Source organism: Ipomoea triloba, chromosome 1, assembly GCF_003576645.1.
Source record: "Ipomoea triloba cultivar NCNSP0323 chromosome 1, ASM357664v1".
NCBI classification, from domain to species: Eukaryota; Viridiplantae; Streptophyta; class Magnoliopsida; order Solanales; family Convolvulaceae; genus Ipomoea; species Ipomoea triloba.
This window is the reverse complement of record NC_044916.1, coordinates 35,429,451-35,451,303: the sequence shown is the minus strand read 5'-3', so window position 1 is coordinate 35,451,303 and position 21,853 is coordinate 35,429,451. Positions and strand designations below refer to the sequence as shown.

The 21,853-nt window shown below is 36.1% G+C and overlaps 2 protein-coding genes across 2 annotated transcripts; one reads left to right on the top strand and one right to left on the bottom strand.

Moving 5' to 3' along the window:
* Window positions 1–3,383: 3,383 nt before the first annotated feature.
* LOC116019663 (GEM-like protein 1) lies at window positions 3,384–5,333 on the bottom strand. The gene is made up of 4 exons (XM_031259953.1): window positions 5,076–5,333; window positions 4,821–4,922; window positions 4,372–4,643; window positions 3,384–3,790 (listed from the first exon to the last, which is right to left on the bottom strand). Exons 1-4 carry the CDS (start codon window positions 5,260–5,262, stop codon window positions 3,611–3,613), a joined length of 741 nt encoding a protein of 246 aa, XP_031115813.1. The 5' UTR covers window positions 5,263–5,333; the 3' UTR covers window positions 3,384–3,610.
* A 6,718-nt stretch (window positions 5,334–12,051) lies between these two features.
* On the top strand, window positions 12,052–15,724 carry LOC116021759 (transport inhibitor response 1-like protein). Its single transcript, XM_031262236.1, has 3 exons — window positions 12,052–13,095; window positions 13,577–14,072; window positions 14,158–15,724. The coding sequence occupies exons 1-3, from the start codon at window positions 12,452–12,454 to the stop codon at window positions 14,914–14,916; spliced, it is 1,899 nt and encodes a 632-aa protein (XP_031118096.1). The 5' UTR covers window positions 12,052–12,451; the 3' UTR covers window positions 14,917–15,724.
* Window positions 15,725–21,853: the final 6,129 nt, after the last annotated feature.

Sequence of the window (21,853 nt, the reverse complement as noted above, 5' to 3'; positions counted from 1 at the left end):
GGGGGGATGGGGGGGGGGGGCGCTCTTCTACGTTATTCATGTGAAGCTTGTTTTTGTTACTTTGATTTCAAACTGAATTTAGTGGATTAATTTGAATTTCAGGAACTTTGTGGTCCAATAGTATAAATATAAGATTTTTTTTACTAGATAAACTTGTAATCACTATAAGAATATGCATGTACACAAGGTAAATTCTACACCTATATTAGATTGAAGATCATTTTGAACACTATATCGATGCACTATTTTTTTCCTTATTACGAAATGACTTTTTTTTTTTTTAATCCCTACTGTATATTCATCTGTCATTGTTGATGCATGCCTCCACTTTCCATCCCCAAGTTTACACCAAATTAATACTTTTAGTGAGTGCATATCAAAGAAATACATTGAAAACTAACAAATTGTAGTTTTCTTGAATCCAAACACTCTCCACCTAGCAATTGGTGTTGTTTCTTTACTCAAATACCCCTACAAATCGATTACTATTTACTCATATAAGTGAGTAGAAACACCTTAACAATCACAAGTGAATACACTAATAATTGAAAAACTAAAACTCACTATCCCCTTACCTGAACGACCTTCCTTCATAATGTAACATGTTTTGGGGTAATATATATATACACACACATATACATACTTACACCTACTCGAATTCTACGTTGTTTATCGAGAGGAACATTTACCGACCACATTTGACCCCGTTGGGCCTCACCCGACCCGACACGAAAACAAGGCGCCCTCTTAATTAGCTCAGTCCCGACCCCGTAGCTCATTCCCGTTCGGATCATTCTGCTGAGTTGCCTCCTACAATAAAGGTAAAAATTCTTATGCCTAACTCTCCGCCTGGTCTCACCATGAATGGGCCTGTCAGGAATCAATACCCACGTGTACCTATTGAGAAGGCTGTTGACTACACCAATACATGTGAGACACGTGGCGAGTATACCGAATGCCCGTCATGTGTTCCCTTTGTTCCCCTATAAATAGCGCATTTATTGTTTGAAGGGGAGACTTTTTGGACCTTCACTTGACTCATACATGCTTGGGGATCGCCGACCCACAATCAGTCTATCACATCTTCCTGAGCCCATATACCCCAATCAATACGTAGATGTATTCGTAAAATCCGGTGTATTTACTACATCATAAGTAAAATATATTAAAAGCGCAAAAGTATAGTGTACAACAAGTAATAATATTGAGTGCACCTAACGTTATCATTAAGTGCACTAATGTTAAAGGTAAGTTACTTGCACTATTAAAAATAAATGGTTGCACTTTTAAGCGATTTTACTTGCACACTTGCACTTTTAACCCATGTTAGTTGCACTTCAAAGTTCAAGTCATTTACAGAAATATCACTGCATTTTTAAAAAAAATTATGTGATCTGCTAGATCTTTCAGGATGGACAATTGTGATTAGTTCCTAGTTCTCTCATGCACCTCCATTCTCACCTTATCGCTATATATATATATATATATATATATATATATATATATATATATATATATAGACTCATAATCAAATGAGTCCACCATTTTCCATGAGTCTATGTGGACAGGTCTAGGTCATTGAATACTTGAAATCAATGACTTAGATTTTGCCAATAGTGCAATTGTGCCAGTATATAACTTTTGTTCAGATCAACGGTTGAGAATGAAGAAAAAAAAATGCGGTGGCATTTTTGTAATTTTATAACTTTGAAGTGCATAACTTTTGTTCTTCAGGTGCATAAGTATTTTCCTTCAAGTGTATAACTTTTGTTTGTCCAGTGCATAAATTATGTTCTTCAGGTGTACAATTTTTGTTCTTTAAGTGCACAAGTTTCGTTCTTCAGGTGCATAAGTTTTGTTCTTAAGGTGCACAAGTTTTGTTCTTCAAGTATATAAATTTTGTTCTTCAGGTACACAAATTTTGTTCTGCAGGTGCACAAAGTTATATTACAAGTTTAGATTTTTCTTTTTTTAAAGCCGTTGATCTGGATTGATTAACGGTTTAGATTTGTCCACATGTTTTACGTGAGCGCCTCTTCTCACCTAATCTCATGTATATATATAATGTAATGACAATGTACCCAAAGAAAAGAAAAGAAAAAAAAAAAAAAAGTAATTACTGGTTCACCTACCAATAATCGCAAGCTGTACAAAGGACCCAATTTGCTGTATAGAATTATGGAGATGAGAGGCTGAAACGCTATACCCTACAAACTGAAATCCTGAAAATTCACCTCTCCGTCGGCCTTAGCTTCATTTCAATGAATGTATTGAGTATTGATTAATTTAAGTGGGGTAAGTGAGCAAACCTCTGTCCTAATAAACCACTCAAAGATTCTTGTTTTTCCTTAGCTTTGGTTTTATGTATTTTTGTGTGGGGGTGGGAACAAAGATGGTGACAACACGCCACAAAAAGGGGGCCTAAGCGTCTGACCTTCATTTCCATTTCCGTCATGTTTTTGCAGCCTTTTCTTAATTTTTGTTTATTGCCTTACATCCTTCTCTAATTGCCGCTACCTATTATTGCTGCTCTCTCTCTCTCTCTTTCTCTGTCCCAAACCCACAGAGATAATGGTGAATTCAGTGGACCATCACTCCATTATTAGCTTTCTGTGTTTTCCAATGGCTTATCACAATATTGGTTTACCATTTTCCATGAAGCTGTCATTATGTCTACTGAATATTCATATCCCACCCATCAGATTCCCTCTTTTTCTCAAAAGCCCAGCTGATATATCACAACACGTAATTCTCTAATTGTATGTAATACTATACACTTACTTTCAATTCATCAAAAATTGATTGCTCCTTTGTTTGTTGCTTAACATAATGATAAGACAATTCTCTACCTGCTAGACCACCTTCAAAGCTATAATTATCAAATCTTGTCCCCTCATATATAGTTCACATGAGATGTGTATAGTTGTCAAAATGAGTTGAGTACAACAGTTGCTCCATTTATAATAAGAATGGGTTGATAATCACAAAGTTTCAAGTTCGAATCCTTGACGTACAAGTAGATTGTATCATGGATTTGAATCTCATTTCCTCCAACATGAAAATTCAAAAGATTTTAGTGGTCCGTTAAGAGGTAAAGTTCTTCTAAGTTCACTTGAGTAGAGAGATTAGACAAGACGGGCTAAGCAGGTTGGCCCGCTCTGCCAAATGGCAGGCTAGCTATGGGCCAACCTCTTCTAACAGCTCTAAAGATGGGAAATATATGGTAAGAATTCATGGATTGAAAATCTGTACTGGCCATTATTGGGTCCAACCAACCCTAAGTTAGCAACTTCATAAAAGATGCAAAACCTTTCTAATATTAGTATGGGTTTTCATCATAGTGGACTCTCAAGCCCATTACGACTTTAAAATCCACTTCAAAGTTCTCAAGACTCAAATGTAATAGTGTAATACTTTCATTTCCATTCATACAATATTCTCAATACAAATAATGCAACTATCATCTTTTCATCCTTCAACTAAAAATAAATTAAGAGAAAGAGCAACCAGTGTAGAGTAGCCTGCAACATATACCACATTCCACATAAATGCCAAACACCAATATACACATCATTTGATTTAAGCTGAATTGATAGAAAAGGAACACCAACTATGGATGAACTCCCCGCAAAGCACCTTGCAAAGTGTTTACAGCACCATCATAATTCACGAATCCCATGAACCAAAACTCATGACTGTCAACAGAGATAATCTGGATATACTTTTCGGCTGGATTTACTTTGCTGGCTGATGGATTAACCGATTTCAATTTATCTATTGGCAGAATGACCTGATTGCAGAGGGGGAAAAAATGCAATGTGCATATATGATTCAGTTAAGTACCCTCTAATCAGACAACTAATACATCATATGGACCCAAACAGACTGAATAGTAGTAGTACATTTCAGAAACCCGTCTTGCAAGCCTCTTAATCATTTTAGTCAATTGTCTCACATACTATAAGGGAAGGGTAGACAATTTGTAAAAGGATAGAAATAACAAATAAAGGGCTTACCCTGAGAAAGTAAAAGTTCGAATAGATTGAGAACTAAAATATGATGCATGTTCAAAAAAACGACAAAACACCAAACAGCAAGTGGCATCTAAATATCCATGTGAGCCATTCATGAAAAATGTCATATACTTGGCAACTGGACTTGTTCTTCTTATACACATTCTAACTTTATACTCAGTATGAAACTATGAAACTATGAGACTGAATAGTAGTATAAATCCTTGTCCCCTTCTGATCATCTATGTATAGCATATCTGTTTTGAATTAAAACACACTTACCAGATTACCACCTTTTCACTCTCCAACAAGACAATTTAATCGAGCATATGGAATACCAAGTACCAATGTACCATACCTTGTAATAGCACCATTGTGTCTGGTCACCAACAATATAAGAAACAGGATTATCACTACAAAACGCTAGTTTTGCAGAAGACAAGTAAAGAATGCCCATGATAGGTCCAGTAGAAGTAGACAAGTAGCACGCATAAGCATTCAACAGTTTCTCCTCAGGGAGAGTTTCAAATGCTTGTCTGAAGACATTCTCATACCCGCCTTCTGCCAAAATCTTTGCTCCTTGAGCAATTCTTCCCACAGCAGCATCAGCCACGCTGGGGCCGGTTTTCACTGATCAAACCAAATTTATAACCATAGTCCACAGAACTCTAAGAGTAAGCAAGACAAATAATCAACTATACTAAAAAATATTGCACATGATGATAATAATAAGTGCTTCAACAAGCCAATTTAGCAACTCCTGATTACAAATTGAGCATTAGTTCCTGGAATCATTGTGAGACTTACAGTGCTGCCAGACATTTCCAGCAAGATCCTCAGCCTTCTTTGTTTTCTCAGCCGCCTTCTTTCCCAATTTCTCAAGTGCATCTTTCATTTCATCCATTCTATCTAGTAAATATCAAAATCACAATGTCTAAACATCAGTTTCCTTTCTAACTAAACCTCTGGCAGTTATCAAACACTTTCAGAGCATCAAGCAGAGAATCGTTTCAGGAACTGATCAAAACAATGATCGGCAAAAATAACAGAAGAAATGCTCACTTTTGACGGAAGAGCCGGGGCCGGGCGCGGGAGCAGGGGAGACGTAGGGGTTGGAGCCGGCGGGCATGGTGGAGGCCGAGGCCGTCCATGTGGGTGGAACAGGGGCGGTATCCTTCGGGTCCAGCTTCGGGTATGGAGCATAGTCCGAGGAGGAGTGATCGGGTTTCGGCCTCGGGTCGGAGCTCATGATGGATAACCGTCGTGACGTCTGATTTTGTTCGTTCCCTCCGAATTTGCAGACTTGGAGAAGAAAACCAGATTTCAGAATTGGATCTGCGCTTGGGCTACAATCGCAACCCGGTGGGCCTATATTTTCTTGGGCTGTAAAATTGGACTGCTTATGGGCTCCACAACTATTTATTTTTAGGTGACGAAATAAACTGATTGTCACTACGCTAGTGCGTGCACTGAATAACTGTCTTCTGAGTTGTGACCATAACGAGAAAAACACTATAAGAAGGTAAACCGACTTAGGTTATTTATAATTGACAAGTTCAAAGCAAAAAAATTGATAAATTATTTTTATTGATACATTTGTGATTACTAAATTAATAGTTTAACCAATTTGATTGGAGTTACGTTTTCATGGAGGGATTAAGGATTGCGAAAAGAGATAACGTTAACGTTAACGTTGTTGGTTGTTACTGGTGTATGGGAAAATGGGAAGGTTAAATAGGGGAACAGCAGGGGGTGTGGCAGCTTCAATTTTTGTCCGGACAACTTTTGTGATTGCAAGCTGGCTAAGTGCTGGAAAGCCCAGACCAACTTCTGGTTATTGGCCCAATGCCCTTACAATAATGGAGTCTTTGATTTTGTCTTTCACCTACTAATCAACTCCTTATGTTTTTCCTTCTTTTTTTTTTTTTCTTGAAACGATGAGGTATAATAACAATTTGTAATATACGATATAGAGTTCAAATTTCAAATTTTAGTTCATGTGATAAGGCTCAGGTGGAAGTCAACCCTACTTATGAATACCAATACTTGAGAGTAAGTACCGTAAAAAGCATTTCAGTCTTTTTACATTCACCATATGACTCACCACTCAAGCAAATGAAATTTGATGTTTGGTAGTTCATTTTAATCAAATCAAAGACTCTTAACAACTTCACCTGCCTGCATTCTGTCTTCTCAGGGAATGGGGAGGGAGTACCACATAGCTGATAGATAGCTCCATCTTTATTTTTACTAGCAACCATAGCTTAAAAAGCTACACCCCTAAAAAAGGATGAGTTAAATCATGTCAATGCCTTTTCTTTTGTGTTCTACTTTTCCCACTTTTGTGCTTTATTTTCTCCTAGACTTCTTGTCCTCCTCCCCCTTCTTTTTTCTTTTTCATTTTAACTAACATACACAACTCCATTTTCCTTTTTTTTTTTCAAGTGATCAGAAAATCAGTACATATTATTTAATAATGTGCACTAGGTAAATAATAATATTATTACAGAATCCAACTGCTACGGTAGTAGAGGTAAGTATATAAGTAGGTAGGAAAAGGGTAAAATAATGCATGGTAATAGGTAAACTTATAAGAGGAGCCTTATTAGCAATTAAGCAAAGCTTAACATTGGATAGGAGATAATTATAGTGATTGCGCATGAGTCCAGACAGAATTTCGGCACTGTATTTTCTTATGTGCCTATCATTAACATTCTCATAATGTAAGTGCCTCATTATATATTAGGATATGATGACAAGGGAATCAACATTTTCTTTTTCTTTCTTTATCTATCCAGTTTTCCAATTCGATCTCATCACTATCTTTAATTTGTTCTCTATTTCATTGCATCTAGGTTACAAAAATAACATATATATGAGTGTTATCGAGAGACAAATTGAATCTGCTTGCAATTTCTACCTATATTAGTATATATCATCGAATTTACATACATCTTAAGTGTTCTATTTGAATTAGAGTTTCAGATACTTACCTGTTTACAAGTAATAATTGATCTATTAGGGTAAGATTATTATCAAGAGACAAATTGAGTCCATACCCAATTTCTACTTATATTGGTATATATCATCGGGTTTACAAATATCTGAAGTGTTTTAATTTATTTGAATTTTCTAGTAATCAATATATATATTCTTATAAGATTATTATCAAGTTACAAATTGAGTACTCACGAAATTTCTACTTATATTAGTATATATATCGTCGAGTTTACCAACATCGTCTGGAGTGTTCTATATGAATTAGGGTTTCAAATAATCTATTTTGTTAATATTAGTATTAGCTATGAAAAATGACTTTAAGTGAGAAGGGAAGAAAAGTGTTGAGGTCCCAAGGAGAGGAGCATAGAAAAATGCAGTAATTTAGGAACACAATGATGTGAAGGGATTACATGCTTGTAACTGAAGTGGGATCAATGATAACCTTACCATCTTGCTATAATTGTCCCTTTTAAAATACTGATTAGAAGCAGCAAATCTTCTCTCTTTTTCCTGTTTTATTCTTATTTTTCATTTTTATTTTTACGGAGATAATTAATTATATGGTACTATTTTTGATGTGTTGACAAGTAAAGGAAGGCCTAATTACAATATTTGCATTGCATGATTTTATGAGATAATCATAATATATTGCTTACTTACCTTCTAACCAATTCAAAGTGCTCCCACACTCGTCTCTCTCAACCTCATCAATTTTATCAAATCTAGCACAGTTAATCTAATCTAGGACTTAATTAATCAATGACCCCACCTTAATTAACACATTAGTTAATTACATTTTTACATATATCTTATGTTGTTTTCTTAACCATATTTGACCAAACAATCTTTTTTGTTGATAATATTGGTTAGGTTGCTACTATTAGAACCTGCCTATAATGAAAAAATTAAGAAAAATACATGATAAAAATTCAAGAAAATTCCATGATCTCATAATTGTTATAATCATTGTAATAAAGCATGCCAATATTCTAAAACTGGAATCTTCTGACTTGGGTTTTAAGAATGCAGTCCAATATATGTGTACATACAGCACTCATTTATCAGTAGCACAGCATATTTTAGTTTATGCCATTTTAAGGTTGTGTTAATGTAAGCATATATTGCCTGTTTATATCAATAACTAACTATATATTCACCCAATCAAAACACTTCATGAGCTTTGCCTATATAGCTCTGGGTATTTTTATTTGCATAAACACTTGCATTAATTATCTATTTATCTTATAGGATACCATGTATAATACAAATATGTATAGTACGTTGGCCTTTTATGAGAACTAGTGACCTCGTGAAAAAGTGCGGACTAATCTTATTCGTCCAGTTTAAAATTTGAGGAAAAAAAATAAGAAAATATGTAGTGACATTTATGTAATTATGACGGTATATATACATTTGAAATAGTACATCAATGGTTAATTAATAGTGCAAATTATCGGTTCTATTAATTATGGAAATCGACTTTAGATTGAGAATTAAATGCCTTATCAAGCATATTTTTAAATTAAATTAAACTTGATATGTAATGATATAATTTATAAAATAGTGCATGCTGATATTATAATTTATCATGTATCTTATGAATTTCAATAAGACATGATTAATACACGTTTAAGCTAGGTAAGTGAAGTGGTAGGCCGGTTTAGTAGGTAGGTAAATTCTGGAGTTGACTTCTCCACCATAATTAAGAAAGATAAGAAAATAATGTTACGTTTGGTTAATGAAAACGAAAGACTGCAGGAATAAGGGAAATAATGAAATGATACTTGTTGAAAAGAAAGAGAGGGGGGTAGGGGCCGAGTAAAGCAAATTTCTGAATTTCTCCCTTTTTTTTTCTTTTTTTTTTTTTTTTTTTTTTTAAGTGTCAATGGAAATCACATTCCGCAATCACACTTTGAGTTTGACTGTTTCACCCACTTGGTTACTATTTTTTTTTGGTCAGACTACGAGATGTTATGAGCATACTCTAATTGTAAGAAACACCTATAAGTCGGTACTATACTCAGATTAATTATTATTCATGTCGCGTCAACTCAATTAAGGGGCAAAGTACTGGTCATATCGATTTTTTCATACGAGAGGATGTTTGAACTACCGACCTCTCTTAAGGAACGAGAATGTAGTTACTATTTTATTTATACAAATATTTCTTTTTGTCAACTTGCAAAACACACAAGAACGAAAAATCATACTAGTAAGACTTTGTGCCGTGGGTTTGATCGATGAAGACTTTGTGTCATGGGCTCAATCGTGAGAGTTTTGGTAAGAGATACGAATCGACTTTAATCATGCTCCACCAACTTTAATAAGAATCAAATTTATGACATTATTGTCAATTTTTACTTTTTTGATAGTTGAAATAGACAATATTTAATTATTTATATATTTTATTTAAAATAATTGTACATCATTTGTATTATATTATACTCCGTAATATATTAATTAATTATTAGAGTGTAACAATGAACTTGGACATTAAATTAATAAAATCAGTTCTAGGATCATATAGTCTACAATGTCTGTCCTTTTCATTTATTCTCTTCGACTCTTCCAACTTAGTATATTAATAGTTTCATACTTTCATTATTAATGTAATTAAATATGGATGGGGGTTACAAGGAAGAATTAAAGATGGATAATTTTGTATGATTAATGGACCAATTAATTATCATAATCATTAAACTCCTCTGTAGGTTAATCTAGCTAGGTATTTCAATTATATTGGCACATGGCCATAGCTAATCCTCTCAAGTACTTTAATTGAATGTTATGTTAGCATTGTGTAGGTATGTGTAAGGAAAAAAACTTGTTATATAGAAAATTTGTGACCACATATAATAATTTTTTTCGTCTACTTAAATTTAATCACGTTCTTGAAATTAAATCAATACCCAAAGCCATTCATATATTGACAATTTGAATGAATAAATAAATAAAATTACTTAATGTATTTTCTCAAGCTGATGATGACATTATTGTAAATAGAATAGTAATTTTATTTTCACTATTTGCAAAAGTGCAACATTAATTTTTTATTTATTATAGTCGGTATTCTTACTAAATATTATATCGAATAACACAGCTTATGATAAATATCGCGTTTTAATTTTTTTTTTTTGAATACTACTGACTCTGTTACATTAAGTATATGTTACGATTTTATTTATTTATTTATTTTAAAATTTTGGTGGTGATGAGAGGAAGTAGTGAGTTGAAAGGAAGGGGGAGGGAGCATACCCATCCAAAACTAAGAATCAATGCAATGAAGATTTACTCAAATCACTTCTGCCTGTCTTCAATCGCACGGCGCGTTGCGTTAACCGTTACCAATCAACCCGTACGCCTCCCGTTATTCCTATTTTTATTTTTATTCGCTTATATGACATGTTTATTTTTTAGATTTTAATTTATCAATTATACCCTAAAATGTAATATAATAATATATACATTATAATATTAATGGAAGCAACACTTTTTATTCTTCAATTATCTATAATTTTTTTTATTTAATTGTTTGTGAAGTGCCTCTTCAAACCTTGCACGATTGTACCTGTGCGGTTAGTAAAATAAAACTTATGAAACTCTTTTTAATTTATTGACTAATTGAGTTATATATGTGAGTAATTAATTATATTATGATCAGTATTGAGTTTGAATTTATTTATTTAAAATGAAGTGACGGTATTTTAATTAAATACTCCGTATATATTAATTTGGAAGGGTGGAAAAGTGGGGCGTGTCAGCTTTGTACTCAACTCAGTGAGTCAGGCGTTCTTAGATCCCTCTGGGAGGCAACCACTGTTATCGAAGCCAAAACTCCTCAGCTCCACAATGGGACACTACCCCACTTGCATTCCGATACCGTCCCTAGCTCCAAATATTCACATTTTTTTTCTCTGTAATTTTTTTACTATTTGCGCAGATGCCATTGCCATTTCATATATATGTATATGTAAATTACAATAATGAAGTCCATGACTATTAGGGAGCACCAGTAAATTCCAAGGAACGGAATTCTTTTACCTAAACAAATTTTTCAAGGACCAGAAAATTTACCACTATTATTCAAATGTGTACAAAAATAAATCAAGAAAGTCAATAAATCGCTTCTATTGAAAATCGAATTTTTAGATTATTACTAAGCTAACCGCCTGACTAATTTGATCGAGGTTAACCAATCTAAGCAAATTTTATCGTTATTCACTTTTACACAAAATAATGAGAATGCCAATGTTTGTATGACTTTAAGATAGAAAATTACATAAATCGATGGAACATCAATTCAAATTTTTGTCATAAATTTATAAATGACAATTCACTTTTAGTCATTTTTTTTTTCAAAACATCTCTATTTGGTTCTAATATTATTATGGCATGACCATTTTTGGTCATCTATAAACAAAACCGCTTAAATTTTATAAAATGCAAGGACATTTAGGTATTCAAATCAAAATGTCATTGTATTTAACGACATTTCAATAATTTTGCTGATAAAAAAATTAAAAGTTGTCATGTCACAATAATACTAAAACCAGAGGATACTCTAAAAAAAATGACTAAAAATAGACTAACAATGCCACCTATAAATCTAGAAAAAGAATAGAATTAACTTTTTCATCTAAACTTGTATCAGGTAAGTTAGTTAATTTGCCTGATTTGTGTAAAGAGAAAAAATTGGAGTTAACTGTTATCACTTCTATGTAAAGTTATGTGCTATTTTTATATTAGGAAATTACTTAATTAAGCAAAAATAAGATTTAGGGGTCAAATTAGGAACGTAGGGTGTGAAAGTAGAGAAAGGAAAAAGCATAAGGGCGTAAATGCAAAATTGGAAAAGACAAACGGTTTCTCCCACCAAACCCACATACCCCGCTCTCGCCATATTTTATTTCTACCACTCGCAATTTACCAAAACGACATAAAATACAAATCACATCAGGGGAAAAAGATTAAAAATAAATAAATAAATAAAAAAAAAAAAAAAAGACAAAAGCATGAGTGAAAGAAAACCCCCAAGACCCCAAGTAATGGAAGCAGAAGCAATTGGACTTTGGAGAGGCTTATAACCATGGAGAAATCCCACCCCCAATCCCAATGCTTGCTCCCTCCTCCGCCGCCGCTCTCCGCCGTGCTCCTCCGCCTCCTATCGGAGACTTATATGTAGTTGAAGCGGAAGAAGGAGAGGAATAGGATAGTTTGAAGGCGGCAGGGTTTGCTATCAGCCAAAAGAGCCCTTCACCTTCCTCAACTCTCCCATGATCTGAAAAATAGTTTAAAAAATTGATTGCTGTCTGGCGATATTCTTTTTTTAATTAATTATTATTATTATTATTATAATAGTATTATTGGTATAGATTTGAGACAGAGTTGAGAGGAATCCAGTTGATAAATCTGAAGAGAGGCCGGCGGGCGGGGGTGAGATGAGTCACATGACTAGTAATTCTAGTCCGAGTAGTAGCATCGGGAGTGAGGAGCGGTCAGAAATGTCGGAAGACGAGGAGCCGTCGCGGCCGTCGTCGTCTGCTTCAGATCTCGGCGGTGGCGGAGGTGCGGCTAAATCCCGCATCTGCTCCACTGGCGGGGGAGGAGATCACTGCTTCGTTCCGTCCTACTCAGATCAGGTGCTCGAGAATGTGCTGGAAAACGTGCTCTGCTTCCTCAGCGATCGCCGCGACCGGAACAACGCGTCGCTGGTCTGCAAGTCCTGGTTCAAGGCGGAGGCCATGACCAGATCCGAGGTGTTCATCGGCAACTGCTACGCCGTGTCGCCCAAGCGCGTCACGCGTCGCTTCGCCCAGGTTACCTCGATGAGTGTCAAGGGAAAGCCTCGCTTCGCTGATTTCGGCTTGCTGCCGCGGGATTGGGGTGCGCGCTTCTCCCCCTGGGTCGCCGCCATGGCAGAGGCTTATCGTGCACTCGAGAAACTCTACCTCAAACGCATTGATGTCTCCAACGAGGATCTGATGATGCTGGCCCGCTCTTTCCCCAATTTCAAGGAGCTGGTTCTGGTTTGTTGCGAAGAATTTGGGACCAGTGGACTCGCTACCGTTGCCTGTGAGTGCAGGTCAGTGGTATTTCTTTAAGCTTTAAAGAAAAAAAATTCTTTTGTTGGCGTTGAAATTCCTAATTGATCTCCTTTTCTTTATGTGATTTTTTTTTGAAATTTTAATTCTCTGTTATTTTTTTTATATTAAATGATTTTCTTCAATATATCCGTTCTTTTTTGACTCTGGGTGGAATCTCATATTAATAGCGTGTATTCTTATTTGTGATGATAATTAACTACGGGTTAGCTTCAAATCAATTATGAGATTTAATCAAATGCTACGCTTCTGCATTTGGCAAATATCAGCTATTCATTGATGAGTCCGAGTATAATGTTGTGAACTATGATGCACTACTAAAAAGAAAGGTTGAATTAACTTTTCATATGTTTTGTGTCAGGATGTGTTGTTGAGAATTTTTTTAAAGTTTGAATGTATGAAATTGCAGTGTAGAGATAGTGTGTGAGTTATCTCATGTATAATGAAAGGTTTTTATCTCAGGAAATTAAGGGTGCTTGATCTGATTGACTGTGATGTTAAAGATGATGAAGTGGATTGGATTTCATGTTTTCCAGAGACTAAAACATGTCTTGAGTCTTTGATCTTTGATTGTGTGGATTGCGATGTGAACTTTCAAGCATTGGAGCAGCTGGTGATGAGGTCACCTTCTTTGAAGAAACTTAGGTTGAATGGGCATGTTTCCATTGTGCAGCTTTATCGTCTGATGGTTCGAGCTCCACAGCTTACCAATCTGGGCACAGGATCGTTTGGTGCCTCAGAAGAGGAGGCTGAACTAGAACTCGATTATACTTCTGCTTTTGCAGCATGCAAATCATTAGTTTGTCTTTCTGGATTCAGGGAAATTCTTGCAGATTATCTGCCTGCTATATATCCAGTTTGTACCAACCTGACCTCTCTTAATTTCAGCTATGCCAGCATCAGTGCTGAACAACTCAAACCAGTTATTTGCCACTGCCACAAACTGCAGATTTTATGGGTATGCAACTGGAAATTTTCAAGGCTCTTTATACAGAACTTGAGGTCTGAATTTTGTTTTATTAAGCTCAAAATTTTCCCTGCAGGTGCTTGATTCTGTCTGTGATGAAGGACTTAAGGCAGTAGCTGCAACATGTAAGGATCTCCGAGAGCTTCGAGTTTTCCCTGCTGATGCTCGAGAAGACGCTGAGGGCCCTGTTTCTGAAGTTGGTCTGCTTGCAATTTCTGAGGGTTGTAGGAAACTTCAATCCATATTATATTTCTGCCAGAAAATGACTAATGCAGCTGTTATTGCCATGTCAAAGAACTGCCCGGATCTTGAGGTATTCCGTCTCTGCATAATGGGGCGGCACAGGCCTGACCACCTTACTGGTGAACCAATGGATGAAGGATTTGGTGCAATTGTTAAGAACTGTAAGAAGCTTACACGTCTTTCCACATCTGGTTTATTGACTGACCAGGCTTTTAGTTACATTGGAAAATATGGAAAATTGGTGCGCACCTTGTCTGTTGGTTTTGCTGGAGATAGTGACTTGGGGCTAAAGTATGTGCTTGAGGGTTGCCCTAAGTTGCAAAAACTTGAGATCAGAGACTGTCCATTTGGAGATTCAGCTTTGCATTCTGGCATACATCACTACTACAATATGAGATTTGTTTGGTTGTCAGCATGCAAGGTAACTCATCAATGTTGTAAGGAAATTGCTCACCAACTACCCCGCTTAGTTGTGGAAGTGATCGATGGGAATGTGATGGGAAGGGATGCAAATGTATGTGACACGGTATACATGTACCGGTCTCTTGATGGACCGAGATGTGATGCACCAAAGTTTGTGCAAATCTTTTGATGTTAGAAGAGATGAGGAAGGTTTTTTTTTTCAGTGATTTTAGCAGGCATCAGCAATGATTAGCTTTATTTTTTACTTGTGTAAGATGTTACTATGCTGATGGCTGTTTGACCCCCGAGTTAGGTCCTGCTCCTGCATGTGTTGTGCAAACGTGGTGCTTATTCAGATAGGGGAATTGGGCAATCAAGATTATATTCAGCTCCAGTCGTCCTCCAGTTGTGAAACATATATGAGGTTAATTTAGTGATTTTTCCTGCAAGGTGCTGTGCCAGCCGACAATGCCTATGTATTGGGTAATTTATTTTTGAACTTTTCTTCCTTCATGATGTTCATTTCAGATAAAAGAAGCCTTTTGACAATTGCAAGGGGAAGGGGATGGGGATGGGGATGGGGGTGTAAAGCAGCATTGAGGGTCAGTGACCTAAATAGAACACACTTGTTGGTTGATTTGTTGCTCCTCCTATGAGGTTTTGTAAGAAGGGTGACCTAGAGAATTGGAGATTCAGAAGCATGAAGATCTGGATAGTAAACCATCATCCAGTATAATTATTCCCTTTTGATAGAAAGAATTGAGCATCTACTTATTTTTCTTCCTGTTAGTTTAGACTTTAGACTTGAAGCTGTAGCAGGCGGTAGCTTTTCCCCAGAACATATATCAGTCAGTGATCGATCTATGCACCTCTCTTTGTAGAACACTGTTTATTTCCTTCTTTCAGATGTGTTGTTTCTTAGCACCTGACTGTTGAATTTATTGTTATATTGTTAGAGATTCAAGATGGATAATAAATGCTAAATATGCATGAAACCAGATATGCTATAGAGTGTGAGCCTCCTGTTGTCCCTCTTCCCCCTTTCCCTGAATGTGGAACGATCAGCTTGATAGCGAGGTCCGGCCATTAATGATGTATATCGCAAGTACAATATGCAGGACCCTCTCACACTGTAGCCCTTCTCCAGTGTGGTGTGGGTTCCACGCATTAGACATGATTGATTGAGGCCTCCTCCTCCTTTGAGCTGATCTATGGCTCTCATTTTCCCTTTTCTTTTTCTCTTACCTGTAAAATGGGCAAGGAGCCTTTGCTTTTTTGGAGCCATGGAAATGCATGATGATGATTCATCTGAGCAGAGCTTCTCTTTGGCAGTGTTGTGGATAAGTTCTCAGGTTGCTCTATTATCTGCATGTTGTGTGTTTGCATTCTTGATCTCTTTTGAGTAGGATCCTCCATATTGGGTTGGGGGTGGGCCCCATTCATGTTTGATGAATTGTCACACCCCCTTTATTTGCGTTATAAAGCAGCCAACCTCTCCTCCATTCTCTCTCTATCTCTTGTTGTGTAATAATGTGAAGGGAGATCTGCAATTTTCTTGTTGGTATTGTTTTCTGGCAGAATGGTAAAAGCAACCCTATCATCAAAGTGGGATCCGAGTATGCATTTGAACAGGGTGATGGATAGCAAGCTTGCCTTTGCTTTCTCTGTCTAACCATATGTAGGTCAAGTGGGCCAATCCCAATTTGTTTTTCCTACTTGCCTCCTCCTCCTGCCCTAATGTCAGCTACCCGCCTGCCCGACCCGACCATGACTCACCACCTACACTCCTGTATTCATGAGATGTCTCGAGATCGATTCTCTTGTATCCTCGTGCATGGTGGATCTTAAACACCGCGAGGGAGTTGGCACTTTCAACCCTCAACCCCTCCTCTCAAATGGTTTGTGCTTTTGTTTTCTTGATGGAAGACCCATCCCTGCCATTTGAAGGGGAAGGTGAGACTTGAGAGAGAAACAATTATTAAAATGAAATGAAAATGACATAACCAAAAGGACAAGAGGGTCAAGCATCTTTCAATCCTTGGGCAAGACCCATCCTCCCTTATGTTAAAAGGCCATCTCTGATGGGCATATCTGACCTAATTTTAGGAGTATAGACAACTACATACTCCAATTGTCTACACTGCAATGTTTCTTTTTTCTTTTCTTGACTCCCAATAATTATTCTCAATGGAGTGTAAAAGTCCAACTTACCCTTCCCCTCAACCCCCCCCCCCCCCCCCCCCCCCCCCCCNAAAAGTCCAACTTACCCTTCCCCTCAACCCCCCCCCCCTCCCCCCAACTCTCCAACCAATTAGGATGCACCACGTAACCTGACTCCATATTGGTAGCCACTTCTTAATCTACAAAGTTGAGCTACTTATTGCTCCAACTGATTGTATGGTTTGAATCGCACTGAAAATTTGAGGGTTATTGAGAGATCGTAACTGATGAGAGGAGATAAAAGTTATTGTACCATAGTGTACAAACAGAGGTGAGGGACTGACAGAACAACTCACGATTTACCTCATCTTCCAACGGCTCTTGGATAGTGCTTAAATTGAGATATATAATACAATATATAAAAAAAGAAAAGAAAAAAAAGTTGAGCTACTTTCCTTTGAGCTGATTACCCAACTCATAATGTGGCCCACCAAACTGATCATTTACTTGGGTGGGCCACGTGTACGGCATGGGAGGTGGAACACATTAATGCTGCTAAAACCGCATTATTAAATTCATGATTAATTTTAATTAACACAAAATCTAATACTGTAATAATTATAATTATAGTAGTGGGAGTGGGAATCAGAAGCTGAGCTACAACACCAACAAGTAACAAACAAAGGAACCATCTAATGCTTTCTCTGTAATGGAACAAAAGTCGGTGAATCCCAGAAAGAGTATTAACACTTTTTCCCTCCTCCTACATTAAACATGCTTTTGTCTGTTAACCACATTCATTTGCCTGAACTAAGCACGAGGTCAACCACTAACCACTGCTCTCTCTCTCTCGTGCCCCTCCACTTCTTTTCTTTTTCTTTTTTTTTTCATCTTTTTTCTATTTTCTTATTGTTTTCTCACACGTAGCATTCCAACACACTAACAAATCTATATAAATTTTAAATACATACAACTCAACTAACCGCACTATAATATGGTCAAAAAGTATGTATCTCAATGACCAATCAGTTGTTTCTGAACAAATTTTAGTAGGTTAGGAGAGTGAATATAGGAGAGTTCTGGTGGAGATTGGAGAGTGATTATTAAAGAATTAACAATTCTTTAAGTCACACAGGGCTTAGATAGTAATTTGGCTGAAACTATTCAGCCAAGACTAGATTTGTAGCATTAGTCATACTCACAAGGTTACAAATCGATGTGCCAATTGGATTGTAAAACCTTGTCGGTTCGCCAGTTTATTTACATTTACTTCTTGAACCTTCTGATTGTTTTCATTTTCCTTGTACGAAAAAAAAAGGTATAGAGAAATTAGAAACATATTAATTAACTTGATTAGTTTTGCATACAAAAAATAAGCATAATTCAATCATATTGTTTAGGTTGGGTTATGTTATAAAATGCTTCTCAACAAGAGCACCATTCAGAAGGGGAAGAAAGTGGAATACATACAAAGTCATTGGGGAAGTTTATGAATTTTTAGAATTTCAGGGACGAAGAAGCAATTATTGGGTGAAGGACGGAAGAATAATTGACAGTGAAATTGGTCAGGAGAAGTAAACCATGAGTAAATAATTTAGGAAGAAATTCGATTTGTGACCCAAAAAATACATATAGAGATTCGGTCGGACGTACAAATTACATAATTGTATAATAGTTTCAATAAAAAATTCTTAAAATTCAACAAGTTGCTATACAAAAATTATTGCCACACACTGCAGCTTTGTACTTCCAAGTTCGGTGGCTGTCCATCCGATCTCATCGTATATTTTAAGACTTCAGATCTGATCCATCACATTATAATATTATAAGTTTTTTTTACAATATCCACGATAATAACAAACCAGTTAAAACAAAAAAGGTTAATAGGTAGCTCCAACGGGGTAGTCGAACTTGAACTCACACCAACTGTCTAACCAACGTGGCTTGAAATTACTACTTAGATGATAAAATGTCACGAGATGTTCTAAGCAGAGCCTAACTATAAGAGACACCGTTAAGTCCGTACCATACTCAGGCTAATCATCATTTACACCGGCTCGATCCGGTCCGGCCCAATTAAGGAACAAAGTGCTGGCCAGATTGGTTTTTCCATACAAGAAAGTATTCGAACTCTCAACCTCTCTTAAGGGACAAGAGTGCACAGCCACTCACGACAACTAAGTTGGTTAAATTTTACGCATTTAGTCTGTAAAAATATTAGATTTATGGTGGGGGTAAGTTGTGATATACTTTTTGGACAAAATGAGGTTAAAATGGAAACAAGAAAAGATGGTAGACAAGTAACACTTGTGTTGTGCTGTTGTGTGGTTGACATGACATGTGAGTGTGTAAGAGGTTTTCCCCTTGTGAATGCAAGGAAATATTTGTCTACATTACCAAACTATCACATGATTAAGGAGCCTAATTTTTTGTTGAGTTGAATGGGAATATGGATGCTTTTACCAAACCATCACATGACAACGAAAGACCAGTGGAGATTGATGGCAAGTGTATTTAGGTGATAAACATTAGTTATCTCATAAATGAAGCATCAAATCCTCAAGAAAACACGTTTGATGCTTTGATGTATTCCAAATGTTTTTTTAATGCATATACAATCAAAATTGTTGTTATTATTTTGGCTAGTTTTGCAAATGAGAGCTTGAAAGGACTCTCTTGTATCATCAATCTTGAAGATACGAGAAGAGAAGAGTGGGGTCAGTCTCATTCCTCCACTTGGTGGCAGCTATTCAAGTGTTGTTAAATAGAGTCTGGGATTACTCAATTGAATGTATTCACTGTCTTCACTGAGAAACAAATAGATGTGTACGGGATGACTTCTGTTTTGGTGTTTCTCAACTTGATTTGCAAGTCTTTGATGAGTTCTCTAAAGGAATTCAACAGTTGCTAAGAGATACTATAAGAGTTATTTGGCCTAAATTCCTGTTATTATTATTTTTCTTATTAAAAAAAAGGGGGATTGGAAGGACTTGCAGCCCCATGTTGTTGAGAATTAGGCATAGACACTTGGTTGATGATGACAAATTTGAAACAATTCAATCAAACTACTATTCTTTGGTATCTATCCATAGGGTGTGTAAGGTCCAAACAAGTTCACACAAAGCAATGGCATGTCACACCATAATCTTTGATATATCATGACTAATGACTGCCTAGCTAACTCCTTACCCATATTTATGTCCAATCAATATTTTTGGACGGTCGAACTATACTTTTCTGATACATCAAACTAAGCATCTTGATTACAACCAAGAACAAAAAAGTAATAACGACACGTAACTAAATAAACACGAGTTATGATTTAATTAGTCTTTAAATTTCTCGTATTATAATCCTCTTCTTTTTTCTTTCTTTTTTTTTTTGGTGGGGGTCTAGCAATTTCATCTTTGTGGTTGGTAATTAATATTGATGGTCGTTATCCTTATCCTTACATTAGTTGTTTCCTAAGACTATTATCACCATTGGTACAATATAATGATGTTGAGACTTAAACCTAAGTTTAATGTCTTTCATTGATTTCATTCCAAATTTGAAAAGGAAAATTATTATTATTATTATTATTAATTAATTAATTAATTTAAAAAAACATAATATCAAATAGCATCACCCACTTCTAACTTGATAAACACAAACCACAGCCTCCAAAAACTCATTGATAAGACACACTGAACCTTCCAAAAAGAGGTTATCTACAAGATTTCAAGTTAATTTTTCGTGGGAACTCTCTATTGATTTTTTTAGTTTGAGTCGGTCAACTATAAATAATCTAATCTAATTTACTTCCTTACAGTCTTTTGCTGATTAGAGTCACAAGACTGACTTTACCCAGAGTGTGCATCTGAGTAGCGGCTATAGACTTTTCCATAAATCAAAGAGGTAACCTTGTAATCATTTTTCTTTTCCTTTAATTAAGTTCTCCAAAAAAAAAAAAAAGTTCCAAGAAATATATACCTGCAAAATCTTGAGTATTTGATCCACAGGAATGAAAAGTGAGTGATGTGGTCATATCCATCAGAATGGCCATTCACCCAAAAAAAAAAAAAGAAAAAAAGAAAAGAAAGGCAGCTGGCCAAAGGGGAGTCTGAGGGTTAAGCTTCACCCTTCAGGCTGGTCAAAAGAGCATTGGAAAGAAATTCTTGATGATTATTCATGGTGGACCCCAAGTTGGGCAAGGATCAACCTCAAGATTATTATTCAAACAAGTGCAAATAAATAAAACAATTTATTTTAAACCAAAAAGAAAATTGAAATTGAAATATATAGATATAATAATAATAAATGATAATAGTAATAATAACAGTAACTAAAAGGAATCCATTAAAGAAGGCTCCAAAGTTTTTAGGCTAGGCATGACAGCATCACCAACCTAGCTGAGTTGAAAAGATGTAAAGCACAGCCTTCATCTTTCCTTTGATCATAATGGCTGCCTCTTCATTAAATTAAGGAGAATCAGAAAGAAAGGCCCAATCATAGTATATATTTAAGACAGCTTAAACAAATTTCATGGCAAAGCAGGTTTGGATTCTTTTTTCACTTTAGGTGCCCCAAAAAGTAGAGAAGACAAAACTTAGTAACATTGACAAAGGATAGTGCAGAAAGCAATTATGCAAAGAAACCATGCACCATTCATAAATGAAATTACTAAATCAAACTAGGCAGGAGATATTTTGAGCAACAATGGAAAGCTGCAACCACTATTCGAGTGTGCACTAGATAAACCCTGCCTTGTGACCCTAACTGGAAAAGGATCAGAAGGAGATAAAATCAGCCTAGGTTGCCCATAGCTAACCAATTCAAACCAAGAAGGTAGGTTGCCCATAGCTTACCAGCTCAAACCAAGTAGGCTAATAGCCTACTCCCGCTGGGAGTCGAACTTATAACTGATTACCAAGTCGACAACCTGACCAACTTGACTAGAATTGTCACGAGGCAGGGAGAGATTTTGT

Excerpts from the sequence above, each read along its gene's own strand:
- LOC116019663 (XM_031259953.1), bottom strand. The coding sequence starts at position 5,262 with ATGAGCTCCGACCCGAGGCCGAAACCCGATCACTCCTCCTCGGACTAT. Across the intron at positions 4,923-5,075 it reads CCCCGGCTCTTCCGTCAAAA|ATAGAATGGATGAAATGAAA; the intron begins GTGAGCATTTCT and ends GATATTTACTAG. Across the intron at positions 3,791-4,371 it reads CACAATGGTGCTATTACAAG|GTCATTCTGCCAATAGATAA; the intron begins GTATGGTACATT and ends CTCTGCAATCAG.
- LOC116021759 (XM_031262236.1), top strand. The coding sequence starts at position 12,452 with ATGAGTCACATGACTAGTAATTCTAGTCCGAGTAGTAGCATCGGGAGT. Across the intron at positions 13,096-13,576 it reads ACCGTTGCCTGTGAGTGCAG|GAAATTAAGGGTGCTTGATC; the intron begins GTCAGTGGTATT and ends TTTTTATCTCAG. Across the intron at positions 14,073-14,157 it reads ACAAACTGCAGATTTTATGG|GTGCTTGATTCTGTCTGTGA; the intron begins GTATGCAACTGG and ends TTTTCCCTGCAG.